We start from the raw sequence: 21,583 nt of genomic DNA, 5'->3' as shown, positions 1-21,583 counted from the left end.
TAACTACTATAATACTGCTCCTATGTACAGGAATATAACTACTATAATACTGCCCCCTATGTACAAGAATATAACTACTATAATACTGCTCCTATGTACAGGAATATAACTACTATAATACTGCCCCCTATGTACAAGAATATAACTACTATAATACTGCTCCTATGTACAGGAATATAACTACTATAATACTGCCCCCTATGTACAAGAATATAACTACTATAATACTGCCCCTATGTACAGGAATATAACTACTATAATACTGCTCCTCTGTACAAGAATATAACTACTATAATACTGCTCCTATGTACAAGAATATAACTACTATAATACTGCTCCTATGTACAGGAATATAACTACTATAATACTGGCCCTATGTACAAGAATATAACTACTATAATACTGCTCCTATGTACAAGAATATAACTACTATAATACTGCCTCTATGTACAAGAATATAACTACTATAATACTGCTCCTATGTACAAGAATATAACTACTATAATACTGCTCCCTATGTACAGGAATGTAACTAGAGCAGCTACCTCTGTAGAAAGTAACTTCTTGTCCACGTTACCTGTGAAGCTCATGTACTTCTGGCTGTTGGTGGTTTTCTTGGAGTCATAAAACTTCAGCACGTCCAGCACAGCTTGAGGATTCTTCTTTTGCTCTTCTTCTGAAATTTTGGAGGTCTGCAGCAGGCATGCCCACTGTTCCGGCATTCCCTGCACCATTATAAGATTCAATAGATTACTAACACATCCTTAACCTGATGTATGCTGTATCCCAAATTCCCCATCATGTAAACATACAGAATTGTTCCAAGTTGTCTTTCTAAAGACTCATCTATATTACTACATTAAACAGGACTTGGAGGAGTAGGAGGAGTGGGAGGAGGGAGATGCAGCTGCAGTTTCTCTTTTACCATTTCAGTTAAACAGTTGGTAAAGCTTCTATAATCTGAATAATTTATAATCCACTCCCAAAGTAAAACAAACTAAGGATTTGTCCTAATCTGCAGTTGCACCTAGTCCCTGGTATCCAAAAGGGCTCCAAAAAAAACCCAATGTCATAATTAAAAAACACAGTACTATAAATGGCACATGGATTTTGTGTTTTTCTTAGTGGCCACTTTACTAATAAGCACAAGAAGCTTTAAAAAGTCATAAAGTATTAAACATAAGCACTGGGACATTGAACAGACAAGAGGACGGATAAACAGAGTTCCTTATCTGCCCATGGAGCAACAATCTAACACCCACATGTCCTTTCCAGCTGGATGCTAGGCACAATAAAGTTACACCCACATGTCCTTTCCAGCCGGATGCTCGGCGCAATAATACTACACCCACATGTGCTTTCAATAGGGTGCTGGATGCAATGATGCTACACCGACGTATTTTCCAGCCGGATGCTAGGTCTAATAATGCCACACCCACATGTCCTTTCCAGACGGATGCTAGGTGCAATATTCAGCAACTTGAAGTCCGATTTAAGGCAGCTATATAGTAAAGCTGCAGGGTTCACCAATTTAATTCTTTTTTTTTCTTCAGATTTGTATATTTCAACATTTAGTGTATGTAAAAAAATATGGCAATCCCGCATCACTAGCAGTGAAGTGATTTACCCATGTGACCGCCTTTCAAGGCTCAATCCTCTTGTATGCAGGCGCTAATAGCATTCAGCGCATGTGCAGATACAAGATACTTCTGCTTTTAGATGTGCATGTGATAATGCTTCGCCCACCTGTCCTTTCCAGCTGGATGCTAGGTGTAAAAGTGTTCTGCCCATTTGTCCTTTCCAGCTGGATGCTGTGAGCAAAACTGCTCCGCCAGTCCGTACAATGAACTTAATTTTGAAAACTGGTTTGGATGTGAATGGAAAATAAAAAAAATAATTTTATGCAGATTCATGTTGATGTTAATAGCTAAAAGTTGAATTATTTTCTTCTTGTCTCGACTTACAGTGAATTTTCCGGTCACGGGATCGAAGCCGACATGAAGGGTGTGTTCAAAGTCCGATGGCAGGGAGATCTCTGGCCTGTCCTTCTCTCTCTCCTTATCCCTTTTTTTGCTAGCTGAAAAAATAAAACAAAAAAAACAACACGACTTGGTATAAGAAAACAAATGCTTGTAATCGACAAAGCAAACAATAAAGATTCCAATATTCCAGGGCGGTTAAGAAACTGTCAGCAGTGATCTGATTGGCCGCCTTCTCTCAGATGATCAATTTTTTTTTTCCTGTTGTTTTTCTTTTCGCTCTATGTGGCCGCTTGCACTTAAGGTGCAAATAATGAGTGCCGTCCATGCTCATCCCTTTAAATCTTCCCAGTAAGGCTTCACATGGCTTGTAAAGTGTTAAAATAGTCAAGTAGCTTGTTTTTTCAAGAAATAAGACCAATCTGGGTTTCTGGGTAAATCCAAGTTCAAAAGCCCCAATTAATGAATGGTCAATAATCAATTATACATTTATACACATAGGGGCCGATCTACAATTATTACACATTCTATAGGTTATGAGCAATACTGTACTTTTATCTCCGGTCCTGGGTAACATGTTCAGAAGCCTGTCCGCCTTCTTCTTCTTTTCTGGGTTAGGGGGAAGAGGCCTCGAGCCATGGTTTATATTGTCCTTCGCATTGGCTCCAATAAACGTACTGGTGTTCCTCAGGGGCGGGGCTGGAGGTTTGTCATTGACCTCTATACCATTGTCAGACATTTTTCTGAGATCTCAGAGCGGCTCCTGTGTCAAATGAAAGATTAGATGAGAAAATTCAACCATTATAGTAACCAATAGCAGCACAGCTGTGAAAGCAGACCTATGGTCTTACTAGTTCTCAGAGCCAATGGGTCAGGACGAAACAGGGATTGTGAGATGAAGAGAGTGCCTCGGGCGGGAGTTCCAAGAAGTCAGCAAACAAAGAAGTTACGTAACAGCCATAGTGGTCAAGTATCTTCCTTAAGGGTAAAAGGACGCAGAACTGTGGGTTGAAGTACAGGACTCTTACATATCGGACTGTAGTGCCATAATTGGGGATCAGAGAGACTCCGGACGTACCGTGCTTGGGGGAGGTGAAGGTAGAGATGCTAGATGAGGCAGAGGCAAGGGAGCCTAGGGAAGGAAAGCAGAAACTGTGTGAAGGTCCTCTAAGTTCTAAAAGAAGCATTCGTGAAGTTACGCACCCGCTATCTATTGGACATAGTTCCCTCCAAGCTACTGTTCAGTAAAAAAAAAAAAAAAAAATATGTGTATTGTTGGCTGGTGGTCTTCCTCATTGAATCTTTCAACACCTGGTCCTGTCCAGCTGAAATCTCCGGCATCTAGAGGCCTGCAAGGGAGTAGCGCCCCCATAGACGAAGCCCACACACCCAGCCAGGACCCCGATCTTCATGTAGCATTCCGGGGCGTGAAAGACAAGTATCTCGCCCATGACTACCTTGTGTCATGTTACTTGTAACACTTTTGCAATTCATTTATTTTACTCTGGCACAATAAACTTCCTAAAAAGCTTCAGAACAGGGTTGCGGAGCGGCGCTGGAAGAAAACACTCGAATAAAGATATCAAATCAGCAACTTTCACATTAATATCGGCCCTCACCTCTGCTTATCAGGTCTAGTTCACAACCTTTGTATTTTCTTTATCCTACAACCCCAAACAGTTGTTCAACACTTTCAGCTCCCTCCTCCACTGCTCCATCGGACATCACTCATCTCTAGAAGACTCCACAGCACATTTCAAAAATAAGGTCGACCAAACAAGGCAAGTCTTTACTGCCCATCCACCACATCACCTTAGTATAACAGATCACTGCCCCTCCCCCATAACCTTCCTCCCCACCATCACTGAAGGAGAGCTCACTCATCTCCTCTCCATATCGCATCTCACCACTTGTGGACTTGACCCATCCCACCTCCTCCTCCAACCTCACCACCAGGCTTATACGGGCCCTAACCCATCTCTTCAACCTATTGCTCTCCTCTGGTACCTTTCCTTCTGCTTTGAAACATGGCACGATCACACCTTTCCTGAAGAAGCCATCCCTCAACCTCTAGGTCTCATATAGCTGCTCCTGTTCACCTCCAAACTCCTCGAACAGAATCTACATGCTGAACTTTCCTCCAGTTGCTCATCTAACTCACTCTAACAACCTTCAATCCGGCTTCCATCCCCACCACTCCACCGAAACTGTCCTAACCAAAATTACTAACGACTAACTGCCAAAGCTAACAGACAATTCTCTATACTCCTCCTTCAAGACAACACACTTAGTATCTCCCACTCCATCTGCTCATCCCACGCTCCCTTTGTTGATGTCCTTCAAAGCTCAATCTTAGGACCCCTACTCCAACATCTATACCTTTGGCCTAAGTCAACTCAAAGAGTCCAATGGCTTCCATTACCACCTATTATGCTGATGACACTCAGATCTTCCTCTCTGGCCCAGATGTCACCTCTCTGCTGTCCAGAATCCCAGAGTGTCCGTCAGCCATATCCTCCTTCTCTCGCTTTCTAAAGCTCCTCGTGGACAAATCTGAACTCATCTTTCCTCCATCGCACCTAATCCCCTGCCTGATTTATTACAAAACATCACGTTTTCCCCTGTACCACAAGTCCACTGCCTAGGAGTAGCCCTCAACTCTGCCCTGTCCTTCAAACCGCATATGTAAGCCTTTACCACCTCCAACTCAAAAATATTTCCAGAATCCATCCTTTCCTCAACCTCGAATCCACTAAACTGTTGGGTACCGTCACACAGTGCCATTTTCATCGCTACGACGGCACGATTCGTGACGTTGCAGCGTCGTATGATTATCGCTCCAGCGTCGTAGACTGCGGTCACACGTTGCAATACACGGCGCTGGAGCGATAATTTCATGACGTATTTGCGATGTAGAAGCCGTTGGTTACTGTGCGCACATCGTATACAACCTGTGTCACACGATGCAATCATGCCGCCACAGCGGGACACTAGACGACGAAAGAAAGTTTCAAACGATCTGCTACGACGTACGATTCTCAGCGGGGATCCGGATCGCAGTAGCGTGTCAGACACAACGATATCGTAACGATATCGCTAGAACGTCACGAATCGTGCCGTCGTAGCGATGAAAATGGCACTGTGTGACGGTACCCTTAGTGCCCTCATCATCTCCCGCCTCGACTACTGCAATATCCTCTTTTGTGTCTCTCCAGTCTGCCTATACTCCGCTGCACGACTAATCCACCTCTCTCCTCCTCTGCAAAATCCCTTCATTGGTTTCCAATTCCTCAATGTATCCAGTTCGAACTAACATTGACCTACAAACCGTCCATAATTTGTCTCCTACATACAGTGCCATGTGTTGTGAATTCTGCTCTTGGGCTCCCTCCGGTGGTTGTTAATGGTAGTGCAGTTGTCTTGGGGTTGTAATCCAGGGCAGGTGTTTCTGCTGATTGCAGCTCTACTAGGTATTTAGATGTGCAGGATCCATTACTCCTGGCCAGTTGTCCATTGTTCTTGGAGGGATTGCATCTCTCTCTGGTTCCTCATGCTCTGCTGCCAATTCAGCTAAGATAAGTGTCTGGTTTTTTTTGTCTCTGTGCACACATGCAGTGTGCTTTGCAATTCAGTGCAATTCATTGTTTTTGTCCAGCTTAGACTTTGTTTGGATTTTTCAGTCATGCTGGATTCTCGGGAGTTGCAGATATACTTGCTATGTCTTTAGTTAGATGTAGAATATTTGTATTTTCTGCTGTGGATATTTTTAGGATTTTAATACTGACCGCTTAGAATTCTGTCCTATCCTTTTCTATTTAGCTAGCGTGGCCTCTTTTGCTAAATTCTATTTTTCTGCCTGTGTGTGTCTTTCCTCTTATACTCACAGTCAATATTTGTGGGGGGCTGCCTATCCTTTGGGGTTCTGCTCTGAGGCAAGATAGAATTCCCATTTCCACCTATAGGGGTATTCAGTCCTCCGGCTGTGTCGAGGTGTCTAGGACGTGTTAGGCACACCCCACGGCTACTTCTAGTTGCGGTGTCAGTTTAGGGTTTGCGGTCAGTACAGATACCACTTACTCCTGAGAAAGTCTCTCATGCGGCTCCAAGGTCACCGGATCATAACAGGCATGTAAAAGTTTGGGCACCCCTGGTAAAAATTACTGTTATAGTGAACAGTTAAGGAAGTTGAAGATGAAATGATCTCTTAAAGGCCTAAAGTTACAGATGACACATTTTCCTCCATTCTTCCTTGGAGAATTCCTCCAGTTCTGTGAGATTCCTGGGTCGTCTCCCATCCTCTGCTATTTTGAGGTCTAGTCACAGATTTACAATGATGTTCAGATCAGGGAACAGTGAGGGCCATTGTAAAACCTTCAGCTTGCGCCTTTTGAGGTCGTCTATTGTGAATTGTAACGTGAGTTTAGGATCATTATCCATTTGTAGAAGCCATCCTCTTCCTCTTTAGCTTTTTTACAAATGGTGTTATGTTTTTCATCAAGAATTTGTTGAAATGTCAATGAATCCATTCTTCCCTCTACCCGTGAAATGTTCCCCGTGCCATTGGCTGCAACACAACCCCAAAGCATAATTGATCCACCCCCATTGGACTCAGGAGAACAGCGGCGTTTCCACCGGGTTTACACACAGATTGCAGATATCATCCGCATGTAAATTAAATCAACTCGTCAATTATTTTTTGCACGATTCCTTGTAGGCAAAGGGTAAAATCTGCTTAGATTCTATAACACTTGCGGATTTTGCCGCACGAGCCGGAGTAGTAGTTCTGCCTGGAGTGCTCTTTTAACCCCTTCACTCCATTTAATGGACAGGTCGCTGTGCCTAAAGCCAAAAAGTCTAAAAAGTGTTTCCTGAAGTGGATTTCTCTCTCATCACATTTTTAATATCTCCAGAAACCGTAAAAACCCTGAACAGTAAAGTGCCCTTGACCTTAATGGGAGCGCTGTCTGCGTTACTAGGCAGAAGGGGGCCATGAGAACCCCAATATCAGAATATTCACAGGTGGGCTCAGATCTGAGAAAGACGACCCCCTCAATGCAAATTCACAAAGGGGAGGGCTGATCTGACTTCGACCACCCCTTTAAGAGGGTGATGAATTTTTAGACTAAATACCCCCCCGTTTTCCGGGGGTCATTTCTGACATTGCTGAAGAATTTGCTTCAAAGGTGATAAGGTGCAATGCTAGATGTAGCCTATAGACAAGGTGGGCATCATTTATTGCCCCTCATTCCCTTCCATAAATGTAATTGGTTTCCACCTCATGGAGAGGAGGCCATGGCCGCACTCAGGAGGTTACAGACTTTATTCCAATGAGAATCTGGAGGCGACTCTGGCGCTCACACTAGGCTGTGCCCGGGCACCACACAATATTCGGAGCAAGTCTAATAACCCAGGCCGGGGGTGATTTACAGCTTATAAAATATTTAGCACTGAATGCCCGTACAGATCAAGGGCCCCCGGGGACCCCAGCCGGACTCAGCGCCTGCAGGTCTGCGTTTTGTGCTGCTGCCCAAGAGACACCAGATGGCACATGGAGGGTGGGGGAGACGCCACAGAAGACACCAATTTGCATCTAAAAAGGTGACCAAGCGGCAGAGAAATCACCTGCTCCCTAATCCCAGAGGACAGAGCATCGGCAGTCTGCAGAGCATTACTCCACCAGAGCAGCAGTCTGTGCAGAGCATTACTCCACCAGAGCAGCAGTCTGTGCAGAGTATTACTCCACCAGAGCATCAACAGTCTACAGAGCATTATTCCTCCAGAGCCTCGGCCGTCTGCAGAGCATTACTCCACCAGAGCAGCAGTCTGCAGAGCATTACTCCACCAGAGCAGCAGTCAGCAGAGCATTACTCCACCAGAGCAGCAGTCTGCAGAGCATTACTCCACCAGATCAGCATTCTATGCAGAGCATTATTCCACCAGAGCATCAACAGTCTACAGAGCATTATTCCACCAGATCAGCAGTCTCTGCAGAGCATTACTCCTCCAGAGCATCGGCCGTCTGCAGAGCATTACTCCTCCAGAGCATCGGCCGTCTGCAGAGCATTACTCCACCAGAGCAGCAGTCTGTGCAGAGCAGTACTCCTCCAGAGCCTCGGCCGTCTGCAGAGCATTACTCCACCAGAGCATCAATAGTCTGCAGAGCATTACTCCACCAGAGCATCAAAAGTCTGAAGAGCATTACTCCACCAAAGCATCGGCTGTCTGCAGAGCATTACTCCACCAAAGCATCTTCAGGTTGCAGAGCATTACTCCACCAGAGCATCGGCAGTCTGCAGACCATTACTCCACCAGAGCATCTGCCGTCTGCAGAGCATTACTCCACCAGAGCATCGGCCTCTGCAGAGCATTACTCCACCAGAGCAGCAGTCTGTGCAGAGCATTACTCCTCCAGAGCCTAGGCCGTCTGCAGAGCATTACTCCACCAGAGCATCAATAGTCTGCAGAGCATTACTCCACCAAAGCATCGGCAGGTTGCAGAGCATTACTCCACCAGAGCATCAGCCGCCTGCAGAGCATTACTCCACCAGAGCAGCAGTCTGTGCAGAGCAGTACTCCTCCAGAGCGTCGGCAGTCTGCAGAGCAGTACTCCTCCAGAGCATCGGCAGTCTGCAGAGCATTACTCCACCAAGAGCAGCAGTCTGTGCAGAGCATTACACCACCAGAGCATCGTCCGTCTGCAGAGCATTTCTTCATCACAGCAGCAGTCTGTACAGAGCATTACACCAGAGCATCAGTCTGTACAGAGCATTACACCATCTGATCAGCAGTCTGCAGAGCATTACACCAGAGCATCCTAGAGGACAGCGCATAAGCTGCCTCAAGAGCGTTACGCTAGAGCAGCAGCAGTCTGCAGAGCATTGCACCAGAGCATGAGACTGCCCAGAGTATTACACAAAACTTCAGCAACCTGCAGAGCATTACACAGCCAGAGCATCTCAGAGAACAGAGAATCACCAGTCTGCAGTGCATTACAGGGACAGAGTATCAGCAGTCTGCAGAGCATTACCCCACTAGAGAGTCAAATTATGCAGACCGTTACAGCCCCAGAGCATCAGACTGCGCAGAGCGATACACACGCAGTGCACACTTAAAGGGGTTGTCCATTTATATAGCAATCTAATTACAGCATGTAATGCAGCTTTTTAAGATAATTGTCAGCAACTGATAGAAAAGTATCAAAACCAGTGCTTGCTGTCAGTGACTGGGAAAGTTCTTGTTTAGATTCAGTATAGATGCCGTCTGCTCACAGCTGATTGCTTGTTACAATTGTATCCAGTCCAGGAAATCCTCTGTGAGCCAAGCATCTCCTGGATAGATAATGTGCTACAATGTATCATCCAGCCTGTTTAGCTCGCAGAGGATAGTCTGGACCGGACAGATGTTTATTAAGCTCTCAGCGATGAGAACTATTGCTTCTACAGACATTTGCAGCCTCTGGATGTAGATATGGCGGCTTCTATTCACTGACAAAATGCAGAGAGCTTGAAACTTGATGAAATTGGAAAAATAAAGTTGCATGACTTATTATAGATTATTTGATACAAAACTCCTATATAGGGCAAAAATCTGTCAGAAGTTAGTGTTCTCTGTTAGCAGCCATCGTAGGACAACGGCTGCATTCTTCAGGGCAGTTACTGGAAGTCCAGGAAAATCCCAGTTCTTCCACCTGATATCCAGATCTGACAAAGTGCAGATTTACATGTAGATGATGCAGAGCATTTGGCACAGTTCTAGATATGTAAAAACAGATCAGTCGCAAATTCAGCTCTGCTACATGTCAGCAGCTCCTAATAGGACGTGCAGAGTGGGATTACCGGCCCTAGAAGACATCAGTGTGTAATAGGTTAATGTGGGCTTAGCCGTAGCCACCTGTAACAATGCAAATTATATACGGTCTTAGGAGAGGCAGCAAATGACAAACTCGGCTCTGCTACATAGCGAAAATAAATCAAAACATGTGGTCCCTGCACCGATGATAAGGGGGAACAACTATGTCCCAGCCATATACATAGGACGTCACAGGACAGCCAGACAGATGAGACATACAGTATGTGTAAGTAGAAACCTGGAGTCAAACTTTACAATTCTATAATATTGGGAAAATTCTATTTAAATTTGCAATATTTAAAAAATTCTGAAAATATTCCTGGGTGCAGACATTACCCCTAGACACCGGCTAATGTCTCCTGAACAGGGCTGACGGCAGGGTGATGTGGGCCCTTTCTCGCTTTCAATTTCTCCTCTCCCTATAAGATCTCGTTCACACAGTCAGTATTTGGTGATAATTTTACATCAGCATTTGTGGCCAAAACCAGGAGAGGGACAAACAGAGGAAAAGTCATAGAAATTCCTGGTTTTGGCTTACTAACACTGATGTACACATATACAAGCTCATAATAAATATATTATATATATATATATATATATATATATATATATATATATATATATATATATATATATATTTTTTTTTTTTTATTTCAATTTTCTTATTTGCATTTTTAATTATTTCCCTTTTCCAACACATTGTAATATTTTACACAGCAGGTCATGATGGAGTCCCGCAGGATGACAGCTCCATTTCCACCCCACTCCTAAATTCCGCGGTCACAATGTAAGTGTGAACAGGTTCCTACTCACCGACAGCAAACAGAAGCTGAGAAAACAACATCTCGCTTTGACTTGTCACCTGGGATACAAGTAGGTGACAGGTCGGCGTTTGATAGGAACAAACAGGAGTGCAGGTCGCAGGTGATCGATAGTCAGGAAGAACGTGATCGACAAATAAACCGCTCCCTGTTGTCCGTTCACACACAGAAGTCTCCGGAAACGCTACAAAGCAAATATACATATATCGGGGGTCCAACCACATTTTGATCAAAAGGAAAAAAATAAAGAAAAATGGAGCATCGCCCACAGCAACTAGATTCCATATAAAATAAGCAGCATTCCGCTTGGTTGCCAGGGGCAACGACTCCATCTTTACTTTCCTTAATGCAGAAAACTGGACCATGTTGCCCGTAGCAACCGACAAGAACAGGGTTAATTCCTTCAGGACACACAACATGGCCGCCACAGATAAGGCGTTACAGGAAACATTTTGTTCCCCCTCACAACAAGCCGTCGTGCTAAATATATCAGCGGCTGAGCTGATTATAGAAAAGGTGTCTGAGCCGCGCCACACGGCAACCGCCAGGTATCTACATGCCAGCGCACAGGAAAAGCCTATGTTATAGCGGCGCTATCATCAACGAAACCCCTCATAAGAGTGACCGTCGCCCTACTGGACCCCAGTATAGTCTTCAAGGGATACTGTGGGGGATACTGTGGTTTGGTTTGTGGAAATGTTTATAAACCAGGAAGATTCTTTATAGGGAACACCCAAGTGAGGAAAGCGCCAACCAATATGGCCGTCATTAAATCTACCACAGGAAGTGCCACTCAGCTTTCCAAAAGCCCTGAATGGCTCACAGTCATGGCCGAAAGTGTTGGCACCCTTGAAATGGTTCCAGAAAATGAACAAGTATTTTTCCCAGAAAATTATTGCTGTTACACAAGTTTTAGACACAGGTTTAGTTCCTTTGTGTGTATTGGAAAAACACAAAAAAAACAGAGAAGAAAAGGCAAATTGGACAAAATTTCACAGAAAACCCCAAAAATGGGTAGGACAATATTGTTGGCACCCTCAACTTAATATTGAGTTCACCCCCTTTGGAATAAATATCTGCAATTAACCCCTTCACCCCCGGAGCTTTTTCCGTTTTTCCATTTTCGTTTTTCGCTACCCTCCTTCCCAGAGCCATAACTTTTTTATTTTTCCGTCAATTTGGCCATGTGAGGGCTTATTTTTTGCGGGACGAGTTGTACTTTTGAACGACATCATTGGTTTTAGCATGTCGTGTACTAGAAAACGGGAAAAAAATTCCAAGTGCAGTGAAATTGCAAAAAAAGTGCAATCCCACACTTGTTTTTTGCTTGCCTATTTTGCTAGGTTCACTAAATGCTAAAACTGACCTGCCATTATGATTCTCCAGGTCACTACGAGTTTATAGACACCTAACATGACTAGGTTATTTTTCACCTAAGTGGTGAAAAAAAATTCCAAACTTTGCAAAAAACAAAACAAAACAAAATTGCGCCATTTTCCGATACTCGTAGCGTCTCCATTTTTCGTGATCTGGGGTCAGGTGAGGGCTTATTTTTTGCGTGCCGAGCTGGCGTTTTTAATGATAGCATTTTGGTGTAGATACGTTCTTTTGATCGCCCGTTATTGCATTTTAATGCAATGTCGTGGCGACCAAAAAAACGTAAATCTGGCATTTCGAATTTTTTTCTCATTACGCCATTTAGCGATCAGGTTAATTCTTTTTTTTTATTGATAGATCGGGCGATTCTGAACGCGGCGATACCAAATATGTGTAGGTTGGGTTTTTTTTTAATTGATTTATTTTGATTGGGGCGAAAGGGGGGTGATTTAAACTTTTATATTTTTTTTATTTTTTTCACATTTTTAAAAACTTTTTTTTTTTACTTTTGCCATGCTTCTATAGCCTCCATGGGAGGCTAGAAGCAGGCACAGCCCGATCGGCTCTGCTATGCAGCAGTGATCATAAGATCGCTGCTACACAGCAGATTTGCAGGTGTGCTGTGAGCGCCGACCACAGGGGGGCGCTCACAGCCACCGGCAATCAGTAACCATAGAGGTCTCAAGGACCTCTATGGTTACCTTCCTGACACATCGCCGACCCCCGATCATGTGACGGGGGTCGGCGATGCGCTCATATCCGGCCGCACGGCCGGATGCGGTAGTTAAATGCCGCTGTCTGAGTTTGACAGCGGCATTTAACTAGTTAATAGCGGCGGGTGATCGCGATTTCACCCGCCGCTATTGCGCGCACATGTCAGCTGTAAAAAACAGCTGACATGTCGCGACTTTGATGTGCGCTCACCGCCGGAGCGCACATCAAAGCGGGGGTCCCGACATGTGACGTACTATACCGTCACATGTCGGGAAGGGGTTAACCATCCACAAGCTTCTGACTCCTCTCAGCTGGGATCTTGGACGACTCTTCTATCACAATCTGCTCCCCGTCTCATATTTCGCCTTCTACCAACAGTTATTGTAAGATCTCTCCACAGGTGATCAATGGGATTTAGATCCGGACTCATTGCTGCCACCTCAGAACTCTCCAGCGCTTTGTTTCCATCCATTTCTAAGGCTTTCTGAAGTATGTTTGGTGTCACTGTCCTGCTGGAAGACCCATGACCTACGACACACACCCAGCTTTCTGACACTGGACACTACCATACCACCCAAAATCCTTTGGCGATCTTCAGATTTCATGATGCCTTGCACACAGTTACCCAGTGCCTGAAGAATCAAAACATCTCTCAGCCTCCACCATATTTGACTGAAGGTACTATGCTCTTTTCTTTGTAGGCCTCAATCCATTTTCAGTAAACAGTAGAATGATGTGCTTTACCAAAAAGCTCTATCTTGGTCTCATCTGTCCACAAGATGCTTTCCCAGAAGGATTTTTGACAAACTCACTTACATTTTGGCATAGTTTGCATTTCTTTCAAAAGTCAACAAATCGTTCACACCAACGCTGATGCACCCTGAGCCTGCAGGAAGCTTGAATTTCTTTGGACCTGGATTGGGGCTGCTGATCCTCCATCTGGACTATCCAGCATTACAACCTTTCATCAATTTTTCTCTGCCGTCCACGTCCAGGGAGATTAGCTACCGTGCCATGGGTTGTAAACTTCTTGATTATGTTGCGCACCATAGACAAAGGAACATCAAGATCTCTGGAGATGGACTTGTGACCTTGAGATTGTTGATATCTTTCAACAATTTTGGCTCTCAAGTCCTCAGACAGTTCCCTTCTCTTTCTGTTCTCTTTGCTTAGTGCGGCACACACAGACATATAATGCAAAGATTGAGTCAACTTCTCTTTTTATCTGGTTTCAGGTGTGATTTTCATATTGTCCACACCTGTTACTTGCCACGGGTGAGTTTGTACGAGCATCACATGCTCGAAACAAAGTTGTTTACACACAGTTTTGGAAAGTAGCCAACAATTTTGTCCTGCCCAGTTTTGGAGTTTTATGTAAAGTTATGTCCAATTTTCCTTTTTTTTCCCCCTCTGTTAATCATGTGTATAACAAGACGTGTAACTGCAATAATTTTCTGGGAGAAATACTAAAGGTTCTGGAACAATTTCAAGGGTGCCAACTCTTTTGGCCATGACTGTACATACAATAATGCTTCCATATTAATAAAGTTTTGTAAGCATTTAAGGATCATGTCTGGAGAATCCCTTTAAGGCTCTCATTTATCAAGAGCAGAAATCTGGTGAAGGGAAGCACAGGGTGATAACCACTTAGGGTGCAGCGTGGCCATTGTTTATGGTCTTGGGGACTTAAGAGGCCTTGAAAGCTCTCAGTCTGCCATTACTCCGCTAATAAACAGGTCGTTTTTACTCCACTGCCTGAACGGTTTCCTCATTCACTTCATTAATTATTGATCGACACGTCTAGGATTAGAAAAGCCAGAAAATTCACATTAGGGAAATAAAAAAATGATGACTCAATGGGGTGAAGTGAAGTTATCACCCAGTATTTGGTTATAATTGGGGTATATTAACACATTTCACTGTGGCCTTCTATAACCTCACGTAATGTACTATTACTGGCTGCATAACGAGTTAACAAAGAATCTGTCAGTGAGCTTCTTCTGATTGTCAAAGGGGAAAGTCCATAACTTATCTGTCCTCCAAGATGCTCTGAGCTGATTTATAACCATAAACCACATCAACATTGAATGTGCAGAGAAACAAAGAGCCTAGCAAAGCAAAGCAACATTTTAATGAAACCAAATTGTAAAAATTACTTCAAGGATTGAGGAAAAAAAAAAAAAAGTCCCCGAAGTGGACGACTCCTCTTAGAAAGCAGAATAGGATTAACCTACACCGGAACAAAGCTCCAAATCCTCTGCAGAGATAAAGGTGAAGGATAAAACCTCTGCCTGTGTACGGATTATATTAGTGCACAGTGTGCGCCCTCTAGTGGTGGCTGCAGAATTTCAGATTTTTGATCTTTGGTTCTATAGGGGGAGTTGGAGCAAAAATTGAGCTAGAAAGATTTATTAAGAAAAGGAGACGCTGGACTTTGGATCTGAAAACAATATAATGATAAAAATAATCACAGAGATCCACTTAAAGGGAAGGATTCTGATGGCGGCTCCACGTTGTGTAACTGCTATGAGTCAATGGTCTGGTGTGGCAGGGCAGGATCAGCGGAGGTGAGAACTTCGCTCAGACGACGGCTCCGTTTAATTATTAGAAATCTGACGTCAGCCGGACAGGAAACAATCGCTTATCAATACGGTGAATGAGGAAGGAAGGTCAGTGCTTCAGACCAGAGGGTCACGGAGTTCCTCCTCTTCCCCATCCCATCCTGGGGTAACTATCTACAGGCAGGTGGCATGTTCTGCTTATGGGATGGTCCACAAATTGGAAAGCCCCTTGAATGCCGCGCACGTACACACAGGCGCTGGTTCAGCTATGTCGGCTCCAGGTCTCCCGGCGATCGTTTGACATTGTTATGTCACGTGACCGCTGCAGCTAATCCGCAGCTGCAGCTAATCAGCAGCTGCAGCCTTTACTATTTTGTTAGATCCAGGCTCGGATTTGCCCACAAGGGAAGAGGTGATTCTCCGGTGGTCCCCACCACCCTATACCAGCAGATTCTCTATGTACAGAGATCATTCATGTAAGAAACCAACCAGATCGTCATTAAACAGAAGAAAGCTGCGTCTATGAATGAGGTCAATACAATCAACGCATGTAGCGGACCAATGTTACTGGTGGGCACCTGGCATCACCAGGACGATACTGGTTAGAAAGGAAGTCCATTCTGATGGAATATGGATGATCAGCAGCCGATGATTGGCTGCAGTGGTCACATGACATGATAAAGTCACGAGAATACTAGAATCACAGGGACAGCACCAATGTGGGAAACAAGCAAAGATTTTCAGGGTAAACCCCGGCCGGTTATCCAAGTAGTGGACTGCCCCTTTAAGTATATAGATCACCAGACACACAGTATAGACAGCACATAGTTCATACATACAGCATGTACACTGGGGTATATACAGTCCCTACAGGCTATATACAGAGTATGCGCAGTCACACAGTATACACTGTGGAGTATATACAGTCCCTACAGGCTATATATAGAGTATGTGCGGTCACACAGTATACACTGTGGGGTATATACAGTCCCTACAGGCTATATATAGAGTATGCGCAGTCACACAGTATACACTGTGGAGTATATACAGTCCCTACAGGCTATATATAGAGTATGCGCAGTCACACAGTATACACTGTGGAGTATATACAGTCCCTACAGGCTATATATAGAGTATGTGCAGTCACACAGTATACACTGTGCGGTATATACAGTCCCTACAGGCTATATATAGAGTATGCGCAGTCACACAGTATACACTGTGGAGTATATACAGTCCCTACAGGCTATATATAGAGTATGCGCAGTCACACAGTATACACTGTGGAGTATATACAGTCCCTACAGGCTATATATAGAGTATGTGCAGTCACACAGTATACACTGTGGAGTATATACAGTCCCTACAGGCTATATATAGAGTATGCGCAGTCACACAGTATACACTGTGCGGTATATACAGTCCCTACAGGCTATATATAGAGTATGCGCAGTCACACAGTATACACTGTGGGGTATATACAGTCCCTACAGGCTATATATAGAGTATGCGCAGTCACACAGTATACACTGTGGGGTATATACAGTCCCTACAGGCTATATATAGAGTATGCGCAGTCACACAGTATACACTGTGGGGTATATACAGTCCCTACAGGCTATATATAGAGTATGCGCAGTCACACAGTATACACTGTGGAGTATATACAGTCCCTACAGTCTATATATAGAGTATGCGCAGTCACACAGTATACACTGTGGGGTATATACAGTCCCTACAGGCTATATATAGAGTATGCGCAGTCACACAGTATACACTGTGGGGTATATACAGTCCCTACAGGCTATATATAGACTATGCGCAGTCACACAGTATACACTGTGGGGTATATACAGTCCCTACAGTCTATATATAGACTATGCGCAGTCACACAGTATACACTGTGGGGTATATACAGTCCCTACAGGCTATATATAGAGTATGCGCAGTCACACAGTATACACTGTGGGGTATATACAGTCCCTACAGGCTATATATAGAGTATGCGCAGTCACACAGTATACACTGTGGGGTATATACAGTCCCTACAGGCTATATATAGAGTATGCGCAGTCACACAGTATACACTGTGGGGTATATACAGTCCCTACAGGCTATATATAGAGTATGCGCGGTCACACAGTATACACTGTGGGGTATATACAGTCCCTACAGGCTATATATAGAGTATGCGCGGTCACACAGTATACACTGTGGGGTATATACAGTCCCTACAGTCTATATATAGACTATGCGCAGTCACACAGTATACACTGTGGGGTATATACAGTCCCTACAGTCTATATATAGAGTATGCGCAGTCACACAGTATACACTGGAGTATATACAGTCCCTACAGGCTATATATAGACTATGCGCAGTCACACAGTATACACTGTGGAGTATATACAGTCCCTACAGTCTATATATAGAGTATGCGCAGTCACACAGTATACACTGGAGTATATACAGTCCCTACAGGCTATATATAGACTATGCGCAGTCACACAGTATACACTGTGGGGTATATACAGTCCCTACAGGCTATATATAGAGTATGCGCAGTCACACAGTATACACTGTGGGGTATATACAGTCCCTACAGGCTATATATAGAGTATGCGCAGTCACACAGTATACACTGTGGGGTATATACAGTCCCTACAGGCTATATATAGAGTATGCGCAGTCACACAGTATACACTGTGGAGTATATACAGTCCCTACAGGCTATATATAGAGTATGCGCAGTCACACAGTATACACTGTGGGGTATATACAGTCCCTACAGGCTATATATAGAGTATGCGCAGTCACACAGTATACACTGTGGGGTATATACAGTCCCTACAGGCTATATATAGACTATGCGCAGTCACACAGTATACACTGTGGGGTATATACAGTCCCTACAGTCTATATATAGACTATGCGCAGTCACACAGTATACACTGTGGGGTATATACAGTCCCTACAGGCTATATATAGACTATGCGCAGTCACACAGTATACACTGTGGGGTATATACAGTCCCTACAGGCTATATATAGAGTATGCGCAGTCACACAGTATACACTGTGGGGTATATACAGTCCCTACAGGCTATATATAGAGTATGCGCAGTCACACAGTATACACTGTGGAGTATATACAGTCCCTACAGGCTATATATAGAGTATGTGCAGTCACACAGTATACACTGTGGGGTATATACAGTCCCTACAGTCTATATATAGAGTATGCGCAGTCACACAGTATACACTGTGGGGTATATACAGTCCCTACAGGCTATATATAGACTATGCGCAGTCACACAGTATACACTGTGGAGTATATACAGTCCCTACAGGCTATATATAGAGTATGCGCAGTCACACAGTATACACTGTGGAGTATATACAGTCCCTACAGGCTATATATAGAGTATGCGCAGTCACACAGTATACACTGTGGAGTATATACAGTCCCTACAGGCTATATATAGAGTATGCGCAGTCACACAGTATACACTGTGGAGTATATACAGTCCCTACAGGCTATATATAGAGTATGTGCAGTCACACAGTATACACTGTGGAGTATATACAGTCCCTACAGGCTATATATAGAGTATGCGCAGTCACACAGTATACACTGTGGGGTATATACAGTCCCTACAGGCTATATATAGAGTATGCGCAGTCACACAGTATACACTGTGGGGTATATACAGTCCCTACAGGCTATATATAGAGTATGCGCGGTCACACAGTATACACTGTGGGGTATATACAGTCCCTACAGGCTATATATAGAGTATGTGCGGTCACACAGTATACACTGTGGGGTATATACAGTCCCTACAGGCTATATATAGAGTATGTGCAGTCACACAGTATACACTGTGGAGTATATACAGTCCCTACAGTCTATATATAGAGTATGCGCAGTCACACAGTATACACTGTGGGGTATATACAGTCCCTACAGGCTATATATAGAGTATGCGCAGTCACACAGTATACACTGTGGAGTATATACAGTCCCTACAGGCTATATATAGACTATGCGCGGTCACACAGTATACACTGTGGGGTATATACAGTCCCTACAGGCTATATATAGAGTATGCGCAGTCACACAGTATACACTGTGGGGTATATACAGTCCCTACAGGCTATATATAGAGTATGCGCAGTCACACAGTATACACTGTGGGGTATATACAGTCCCTACAGGCTATATATAGACTATGCGCAGTCACACAGTATACACTGTGGGGTATATACAGTCCCTACAGTCTATATATAGACTATGCGCAGTCACACAGTATACACTGTGGGGTATATACAGTCCCTACAGGCTATATATAGAGTATGTGCAGTCACACAGTATACACTGTGGGGTATATACAGTCCCTACAGGCTATATATAGAGTATGCGCAGTCACACAGTATACACTGTGGAGTATATACAGTCCCTACAGGCTATATATAGAGTATGCGCAGTCACACAGTATACACTGTGGGGTATATACAGTCCCTACAGGCTATATATAGACTATGCGCAGTCACACAGTATACACTGTGGGGTATATACAGTCCCTACAGGCTATATATAGAGTATGCGCAGTCACACAGTATACACTGTGGGGTATATACAGTCCCTACAGGCTATATATAGAGTATGCGCAGTCACACAGTATACACTGTGGGGTATATACAGTCCCTACAGGCTATATATAGAGTATGCGCAGTCACACAGTATACACTGTGGGGTATATACAGTCCCTACAGGCTATATATAGAGTATGCGCGGTCACACAGTATACACTGTGGGGTATATACAGTCCCTACAGGCTATATATAGAGTATGTGCGGTCACACAGTATACACTGTGGAGTATATACAGTCCCTACAGGCTATATATAGAGTATGCGCAGTCACACAGTATACACTGTGGAGTATATACAGTCCCTACAGGCTATATATAGACTATGCGCAGTCACACAGTATACACTGTCTGTAGAGTATACAGAACACAGGAAGGAAACAATTCTTTCTCAATAAAACCACCAGTGACCATATCCAACGGCTTCTCCCAGCACAGGTCACCCTACAGCCCCACACACACAGGGCCACCACTCGCTATAGAATCCGCCCGGTCCCCGGATAGAACGCTCCATTCTGGGCTCACAGATACAATGTAACAAGCACTGGAGGTCACGTGACTTCACCTGCCCAGGTGTCCCGCTCCTCAGGTCCGGCCTGCACCGCTCTCCTCCTCACGGCAGCGGCGGCAAAGCCCGACACACGGTCCCGGGAACAGCTCCGTCCGCACCGACTGTCTCCATACACCGCCGCCGCCGGTCCTCACCGCTCACCCCGACTACTCACAGTCCACAGCCGCTCCACGATCCTCCACACCCACCACATGCTGCAACCAATCCGCAGCTTCTTCACCACAAGACACAATGTATCACTCCTCCTTCCTAACTAGCAAACCACAGCTCTGAGAATGCTCCTCAGTATAACGCCACCGAGTCTTCATCATTGACTAATCGTAACTCCACTGTCACACAGTGATCTCCCAAATATGTGACCACACATGGTGCACTACATGGTAATAATACAGCTAATACAATGTATCTACTATAATACTGCCCCTAACTACAAGAATAGAACTACTGTAATACTGCCCCTATGTACAGGAATATAACTACTATAATACTGCTCCTATGTACAAGAATATAACTACTATAATAGTGCCCCTATGTACAAGAATATAACTACTATAATACTGCCCCTATGCACAAGAATATAACTACTATAATACTGCTCCTATGTACAAGAATATAACTACTATAATACTGCTTCTATGTACAAGAATATAACTACTATAATACTGCCCCTATGTACAAGAATATAACTACTATAATACTGCTCCTATGTACAAGAATATAACTACTATAATACTGCTCCTATGTACAAGAATATAACTACTATAATAGTGCCCCTATGTACAAGAATATAACTACTATAATACTGCCCCTATGCACAAGAATATAACTACTATAATACTGCTCCTATGTACAAGAATATAACTACTATAATACTGCTTCTATGTACAAGAATATAACTACTATAATACTGCCCCTATGCACAAGAATATAACTACTATAATACTGCTCCTATGTACAAGAATATAACTACTATAATACTGCTCCTATGTACAAGAATATAACTACTATAATACTGCTCCTATGTACAAGAATATAACTACTATAATACTGCCCCTATGTACA

The 21,583-nt window shown here is 43.9% G+C and overlaps 1 protein-coding gene across 1 annotated transcript in view; it reads right to left on the bottom strand.

Annotated features, from left to right (window-relative positions):
* PAK1 (p21 (RAC1) activated kinase 1) overlaps positions 1-20,717 on the bottom strand; it is a 41,169-nt gene extending 20,452 nt beyond the window's left edge. Inside the window, exons 1-4 of the mRNA XM_077298708.1 lie at positions 20,516-20,717; positions 2,532-2,742; positions 1,965-2,077; positions 578-725 (exon numbers count right to left, since the gene is read on the bottom strand). Coding sequence (XP_077154823.1) covers positions 578-725; positions 1,965-2,077; positions 2,532-2,718 — 448 coding nt within the window. The 5' untranslated portion in view covers positions 2,719-2,742; positions 20,516-20,717. The remainder of the gene's footprint in view (positions 1-577; positions 726-1,964; positions 2,078-2,531; positions 2,743-20,515) is intronic.
* Between the last annotated feature and the right edge of the window lie 866 nt (positions 20,718-21,583).

The sequence above is a fragment of the Ranitomeya variabilis genome, chromosome 3, assembly GCF_051348905.1.
Source record: "Ranitomeya variabilis isolate aRanVar5 chromosome 3, aRanVar5.hap1, whole genome shotgun sequence".
Taxonomy (NCBI): Eukaryota; Metazoa; Chordata; class Amphibia; order Anura; family Dendrobatidae; genus Ranitomeya; species Ranitomeya variabilis.
The sequence above is the reverse complement of the archived record's forward strand: the minus strand, read 5'-3'. Positions and strand labels throughout refer to the sequence as shown.